At 34.2% G+C, this 8,232-nt stretch overlaps 1 protein-coding gene across 1 annotated transcript; it reads right to left on the bottom strand.

The window, feature by feature from the left end:
• Positions 1-561: 561 nt before the first annotated feature.
• LOC111906020 (elongation factor G-2, mitochondrial) lies at positions 562-5,362 on the bottom strand. The gene is made up of 19 exons (XM_023901760.3): positions 4,894-5,362; positions 4,176-4,397; positions 3,969-4,090; positions 3,741-3,891; positions 3,594-3,665; positions 3,386-3,481; positions 3,211-3,299; positions 3,068-3,134; positions 2,929-2,967; positions 2,660-2,830; positions 2,498-2,572; positions 2,300-2,368; positions 2,085-2,206; positions 1,806-1,931; positions 1,581-1,701; positions 1,318-1,418; positions 1,194-1,254; positions 1,063-1,116; positions 562-897 (listed from the first exon to the last, which is right to left on the bottom strand). Exons 1-19 carry the CDS (start codon positions 5,293-5,295, stop codon positions 799-801), a joined length of 2,259 nt encoding a protein of 752 aa, XP_023757528.1. The 5' UTR covers positions 5,296-5,362; the 3' UTR covers positions 562-798.
• Between the last annotated feature and the right edge of the window lie 2,870 nt (positions 5,363-8,232).

The following is an 8,232-nucleotide window of genomic DNA, read 5'->3' on the forward strand; positions in this document are numbered from 1 at the left end:
CTTTTTGAATGGTAAGTTAATTATTTTAAAGACTACATCCGAAGATCTAGGGGATATAACGTTACTATGCATGATTCGTTGTACTCTTTTAAGAAGTTCTACCACATCCGATGCGAGGAAACCAAACGTATCAAATGCAAATAGTATGAATTTGGTTAAAGAATTTGTAATTTGGGTTTTTTATTTTTATTTTTTATTTTTTTACTATTTTCCACAAAATAATTAAGGAATTTGGTTATATTTGCAATTTTCTCTTATTTTTATACACTTCAAGATTATCATGCATATTTAATGAAACTTTGACAACATTTTTTTAAAGTTGTAACTAGTTACCCTCTCTATACTTATATAGTTAATACTATCATCCATATTTATTGAAATTTGACAGCCTTTTTCACGATTCTCGATAGTTATTCACACTACATTTATAATTAAATACTATCATGCATATTTAGTGAAAAGATGATTGTAGTCGGTAAAAAAAAAAAAAAAAACCTACAATTCCATTTCACAATCATAACATTTGGCATGGCTCTTTCATAGCCTTTGGCAAATCATTCCTTCACAATAAATATAAATGATTATTATTCTGAATGTGGGAAAGTTGTGGACCTAAGTTTTAGGTCAATCAATCTAAGTAACAGAGTTTAGTAAAAACTTGTATATTCTATGAGGATTTATTTGGTTGTTACAAAATTACTGACCAACTTTGGGTCTCAACAAATAACAAGCTCTTAGTACAAATATATCCTAGAAATTTCTTTAAAAAAATAATAATAAAATATATTTCCCATGAGATTATTCAGCCTTGGGTTTATGGGCGTTGATCAATTGTGTTTGCACATCTGCAGAAACTGGTGAGTGTTCTTTGTATTCCATGGTGAATTCACCCTTTCCCTGCATAATTTAATACAAACCCATATATATATATTTTTTAAATATCTAACAAACTAGTTGAGTATATATCTATCTACTTAATTTTGACTACCTTTTTTCTAACTATAAATTTATTTGGTAAAATAAATAAGTAGGCAGGTTGCTATTATGAGTAAAGAAACTGACCTGTGTCATGGAACGAAGAGCTGTTGAGTATCCAAACATATTGTTCAGTGGGACCTGAAACCCAAAATATATTTATTTTTTTAAGTCTTAATACTGAGGCGATGTGTATGGTTTGTTTATAATTTACTTACAAGGGCATTGATGACAGAATCATCTCCATCTTGGTCATTTCCAACAATTATGCCTTTTCTCCTGTATTTATAAATATGGTTAAAACAGATAAATGACAAAAATTACAGGCAGCAGTAAATTTACCTGTTCAAGTCACCAGCAACAGTGCCCTGAAATTCAGTTGGCACTTTCAATTCTACCAACATCACAGGCTCCAGTATCACTGGCTTGCATTTTGCATAACACTGTTTGTTTCACATTAACTCACACAGTTAGATTACCTTTCTGCTTGCTTATTCATTTCATTTATGAATGTATATATATATATATATATATATATATATATATATATATATATATATATATATATATATATATATATATATATATATATATATTGAAGCTACCTGTCTAAAAGCATAAATTGAAGCTAATCTGAAAGCAAGTTCACTGGAATCCACAGCATGAGAAGCACCATCTGTCATAACCACACGAATATTTTCAACTGGGAATCCAATCAAAGAACCCCTGGCACATATACAATTAAAACAAGTTAAGAGTTTTTTATAATAAATATATAAAGATAACAATAACAAACACAAGTATGATTATTATTTAATAATAGCACTTACGAATTGGCAGCTTCCCTGAAACCCTTCTCAATGTGTGGGATGAAGTTGGAGGGTATAGCTTGTCCTATTATCATGTTTTCAAATTCAAATTTCCTCTCTGATCCAGCTGGCAGTGGCTCCATATACCTATCATTTTATTTTACCCAAAAAAAAACAAATTTAATAAAAAGCATACCAAGTAATAATAGATTGTTGTACTTTGAAATCTATCCAACTAGGGCATTAAAAATCTACCAAATTTTAGTAATGAAATAAATATATACATTTGGTGAGTCTTACCCAACCACCCTTCCATATTGACCTTGGCCTCCACTTTGCTTCTTATGTAAATAATCAAATTCTGCACGTTGTGTAATTGTCTCTCTGAAGTTCACACGAGGCTTTCCAACAGTTGCATCAACCTTTTGCAACATGCAAGTAAATTAGATAAATAAATAATAACTGTTGATTTGTTTCAAAGAAAGTGATTTTTTTTAACTAAAACAACGGTGTACCTTATATTCCCTTTTAATGCGCTCCACATAAACTTCCAAATGCAACTCTCCCATTCCCGATATAATTGTCTGAAGTCGACACAAAATTTAGTTTCAAAAAATAAATATTTTTATGATGAATATATATATATATATATATATATATATATATATATATATATATATATATATATATATATATATATTAATATTAAATACCTGACCACTCTCGGGGTCCAATCCAACACGGAATGTGGGGTCCTCTCTTTGAAAACGATTCAAAGCTTTTGAGAACTGAATATATATTTTTTATGATAAAAATAAACATTATTAGTTTCAAGAAAAGTTAAAAAATAAATATTTTATATTTGGAAATCATACTTGTTTTCCGGAATCTTTTGAAACAGGTGAAACAGCTAATGACACAACAGGTTCCGGAACATTCATGGAAGTCATGGTGTATTTGACTGATCCATCTGTAAAAGTATCTCCTGATGCACAATCTAATCCAAATACTGCTACAATTTGACCTGCATGAGCTTCTTGAATGTCCTGAATGGTAATTTCCATAATTAAACATTAATAAAAAAAAAAGTCATAATTATTTATTCATGTATGGAAAGTAAAAAAGTTTTAATGGAAATTAGTACCTCCATAGAATCTGAATGCATCCGGCCTAGTTTCGATACCTGTCACAATTTTAATATAATAAACAAATAAATAAAAGTATGTTTCTATTTTGTTGCAATTAACACGTTTCTATATCAAAAACATCTATCTACAACTCACTTTAATTTTCTTTCCTGTATTAATATTTGTTATGAATTCGCCTTTCCTGAGAATACCTTCATAGATTCTACAAATTGAAATAAAACCATCAGTTATATACTTATTTCAAAACAAATGGACATAAAAAATTCAGATGAAAATACCTTAAATATGTCAGTTGACCGAATTGTCGTTCTTCCAGTTTAAAAGCCAATGCAACCATTGGTCCAGCTGGCGTTCCAGACAGCTTGACCTGTCAGCATCCCAACCATAAATTGTTACATCATATAACACCCATTGGAATATAAACACAAAAACTCGTTTTATAAAATTGGTTACCTTTTCTTCCTTGTTAGATTGGTCAAGGGCAAAATTGTCAACTTCAAGTGGATTAGGCAAATAACAAAGAACGCCATCAAGAAGCGGTTGTACTCCCTAAAGAGAAAAAAAAATGTTTTACTTCATGCTGAAAACAGGAATGTTTAAATTTAAAGAATAAAAAGTATTCCTATCATCTCAAAGAAAAGTACAAAGTGATGTTACTTACCTTATTCTTAAATGCACTACCCATAAATACTGGTATAAATTTCCGGGCTATAGTTGCTCTACGAATGGCTGCCTGTTTCAAATTACATTTTATACCCCAGAAACTTTGTATAAATTACATTTTATACCCAAAATGCTAATAATATACCTCAAGATCAGCAGCTGATATAGGTTCATCATTGAGGAATACTTCAGCAAGCTGATCATCAACATCAGAGACTGCTTCAATTAACTCACGTCTCTTTTCTGCAGCCATTGCTTGCATATCAGCTGGAATTTCTTCTGTTACAACTTTTTCACTGACAAAAGAATATAAAAGTCACTATCTTGTTATTTAAAAAAAAATAGAAGTTAATCTTGTGAAATAAATACAAACCCGCTAGAGCCATGAAAGAAATAAGCCTTTAGTTGCACAAGATCCACAAGACCCTGAAAGTCCTCTTCCAATCCTATTGGCATTTGCACTGCAGCACTGTGATGTCGAAGCTTTTTCCTTGCCTAATAGAGAAAATCAAGGAAATAATATTATATTTTTTTTTACAAATTTGCCCTCTTTTTGAAAAAAGGGGAAGAAAAGAAATACCTGATTGAGAACCTTCCATGGATCTGCCCCCATTCGATCAAGTTTGTTGATAAAAGCAACTCTTGGAACTTCATATCTTCTCATTTGTCTATCAACAGTAATTGACTGACTTTGAACACCACCAACACTACAGAGGACAAGAATTGCACCATCAAGAACACGCAGAGCTCTCTCAACTTCAATTGTGAAGTCCACGTGACCTGGAGTATCGATTATATTTACCTGTAAAAAGTGAAAACAGCATGCTTTTATTGCTAAGTGAAACAAAAACCAAATCTTCCAAGCAGAAACAATGAAAGCAATAGAAGGATTAAGAAAGTCATAAAGCTAGAAACAGAAAACACCTTGTGAGTAACTTAAATGATTGAAGATATAACTCATATGAATCCTAGAAACGATCATTTCACCACTTTAAATGGATATAAATCAAGAAAAACACCTAAATCTACACTCTCAAATCAAGACCTACTTCCTTAATCTACAGATCAAACTTAACATATCATAAAAACCCGTTTCTATTGTCTATTGGTTCAAGAAAAATAGTAACAAGGAACAAATCATGATCCCTAACTTCCAGAAAAGTACATACGCATCGACTTGTGAGGGTGCATGATGAATTTGAATTAAAATTGGCGAGTTCCTTAAACTTTAAACAACAGTTTGACAAATTCATCCAACTTTATAGAAAAGTAGCAAATAAAGAAGGAAATGAAATCACCTGATAATCTTTCCAAGTGCAATAAGTAGCTGCGGACTGAATAGTAATCCCTTTCTCTCGCTCCAATTCCATCGAGTCCATCTTTGCACCAACGCCATCTTTCCCTCTGACCTCATGAATCTCATGAATCCTCCCCGTGTAAAACAAAACCCTCTCCGTAAGCGTCGTTTTTCCCGAATCAATATGCGCCGATATTCCGATGTTTCTCACTTTCTCCATCGACTCCTTCCACCATGGTTCCTTATCATCCTTCGCCCTCACGGCTGGTGCAGCGGAGTAGTGACGGTGGAGATGGAGGAGAGCAGTGATGGGTGATGGTGGTGTTGGCGATCTTGATGATGGATAGATGGATGAACGTAGAGTGTATAGTAGGCGCGTCGTAGAGGATCGCGATCCAGCCATGGTGTTGGGGGTTTAGATGCGCAGTGATAAACCCTACTGGTTTTTGCGAAGAAGAGGAAGGAAGATGAATGCGACGGGGTTAGTTTGTAAATATGAAACAGTTTCATTTAGATCCTTACAGTATAGTTAAACTACATTTATTCCCTCAACTTTGTGAGTAAATATATTGTAGGTACAATTGTATATAAAATTTGTATTCCTAAATTGCATAAATGGTCCTTATGGTTTGTATGTGGTTTCTAACTTGTTTTTCTAACACAAAATTTCAAACTTAATCCATGTGGTTTTCAAAATATCTCACTTTGAAGATTTTTATGGATAACGTCACACCACTAGTCCTTGTGGTTTGCAAAATTACATGAAAGGTGTTCATGTTGTTAAATCTAACTTTTCAGTTCTTGTATTTTATTGAAAAAGACAACTTTACCCTTGTACCAAATTTGCAATAAACTACAAACCTCAAGGATCATTTGGGTAATTTTATAAAGTATGATACGGTCCTAGTAAGTATGTATACTTTTAATAAATACTTATATCTTTAAAGTATACTTTTAGTCAGAGTGTTTTAGTCTTATTATATTTATAGTTGTATGTCTTGTATGGTTAACTATACTAGTTCACTATAAATAATGTTCTGATACTAATCTGTCACACCCCCGAACCAGGACAGCGGAAACATCTGGGGGCGGATGACTTCATGTACAGTATCATAACGATTGAATATGAATGAAACATAGCAACCAAACATCATACATTACCATATAACAACATTCATTGTTTTACAATTTGTACTTGTTTAACAATTACACAAAATAACATAAAATGAGGTTGCTCAAAAGGTAGTAAATAAATCATGATCCAAGGCTCGAGTACCTGTTCACTGAGTCCCTGAGAATACAAGTCGTTTTGAAAAGCGTCAACATATCATGTTGGTGAGTTCATAAGCATGTTTGTAAGGAAAAACATTGTAATATCGTTGCTTATAATAAGTTTTAAAACTCCAGAAAATCCAATATTTTATATAAAAAGTAGTTTGTTAGTCTCGTTCAAAAACGTGTATAATTGCATGCATGTCCTTTATTATCCTTTGTTTATATTTGAAAAGAGTGTATCCCCAAAAAAATCTTATATTTTCTGTATAGAAAGGTGTTGTGGTCTTAAAACCCTAAGACCCGAGTGGTGAAATCAGTTTACAAAGTATACGAAACATAGTTTGGTATTTTGTAAAAACTAGTAGAGTGTAAATCTTTTGTAAATCTAAATAATGTTGTTACTCTCTATGTGTCTTTTCCTTGTAGAGTGAAAATGAATGTGTCCATAAAATCCAATATTTTCTTAATAGCAATTGTAGTCTTAAACCCTAAGACCATGATGAAAATGAATAGTGTACAAACATTTGCATATATAGTTTCATTTATTCTAATAAACTAACGAAGTAAAGCTTCCCGTAAACCAAAATGGTGTTGTTATTCCCTATGTGAGTCGCTATATTGGCCTAGTCTAGCTGTAGCAAACAGCTTAGGTGTGGGATGTCAACCCCGTATAGATCTATACACAAACTCCCGTTCTCCCTCCAGGAGACTCTGGTTATAACTAATAGGACTTGTCGCGTACGTTAGGTAGGTACGACTAAATGTGAGTCTCACAAGAACCTTAATATATTTACGTAAACTATGACTTTTATTTCTTGTAAAACGACTTAAGTATATCTAGTGTGATTGAAAATAGTTATATAATCAAGTATATAAGCATATGCAAGTTATCATGTCTGGGTGTTTTCAAAAGGTTACAACCTTTAAAGTCGTCATGCAGTGGGAGGTGTTGAGATCCCCATCCGAGATCAGGAGTTTTATGGGATTCGCCGGCTACTATTGGAGATTTATCAACGATTTCTCCAAGATTGCGGTTCCTCTCACCAGATTGACCTAGAAGGGTGTTGCATTTGTTTGGAGTGAGCAACATGCATTATTCGAGACTCTTCTCCATAGATTGTGCGAAGCTCCTGTATTGGCTCTTCCGGAGGGAGTGGAGGACTTCGTATTTTTTTGTGATGCGTCCATTTCGGGGACGGGTGCAGTGTTGATGCAAAGGGGTCATGTGATAGTGTAACACCCAAAGTTTTGAAGGCCAAGAAAGGAAAGAAAAACCCTAATTTCAAGGGGAGACTCGGCGAGTCCAAGGAGGAACTCGGCGAGTCTGAGCGGGATCCGGGTCGAGGTGTAAGTGACCAACTCGGCGAGTCGGCCAAGTGGACTCGGCGAGTCTGGTCTGTGCGAGGAAAACCCTAAATCCGAGACTTTGGGCGCTATTTAAGCTCCTTATTCTCTCCATTAAGGTTCCTTAGAGCCTCCCTCATCCAGAAAGCGAACCCTAAGCCTCCATTGTGCTCATTCAAACTTTTAGCCATTTTGAGTGATTTAAAGGAAGAAGAAGAAGTAGGAATCATTGAAGCATCAAGGAGTGGCCTTGGATCCGAAGATTAGGGAACCCTTCTGAGATATTGAAGGTATTAAGTCGTTTCTCTCCTTTGGATCTTCTTTGGTTATGAGTTTTGGGGCTTTTAAGCCATGTTTAAGATCAATCTCGAGCTTGAAGTCCAGATCTGAGGTTGCGACCTCAGATCCATGCTTGTTTTGGTTTAGAATCCCGTAAAGCATCAACCCTTGAGTCGATTATGAAGCTTTCTTGCCTTAAACCCTAGTTTATGGTGTATTTTGCCTAGATCTCCTTCTCTACACGTAAAGTTTGCAACTTTATGTGAGGAATAGGCTTGGGAAGGGTAGATCTACAGATTTGAGTCTCTGCATGACTCAAAAGTCCTCTGCATGTATGAAGGATCGGATGGACTCGGCGAGTCCTTTGAGTGGACTCGGCGAGTAGCTTGAAGATGAGGAGGAACTCGACGAGTGGGATGAACAAGACACCAAGACTTTCGCA

This window comes from Lactuca sativa, chromosome 7 (genome assembly GCF_002870075.4).
Source record: "Lactuca sativa cultivar Salinas chromosome 7, Lsat_Salinas_v11, whole genome shotgun sequence".
NCBI lineage: Eukaryota > Viridiplantae > Streptophyta > Magnoliopsida > Asterales > Asteraceae > Lactuca > Lactuca sativa.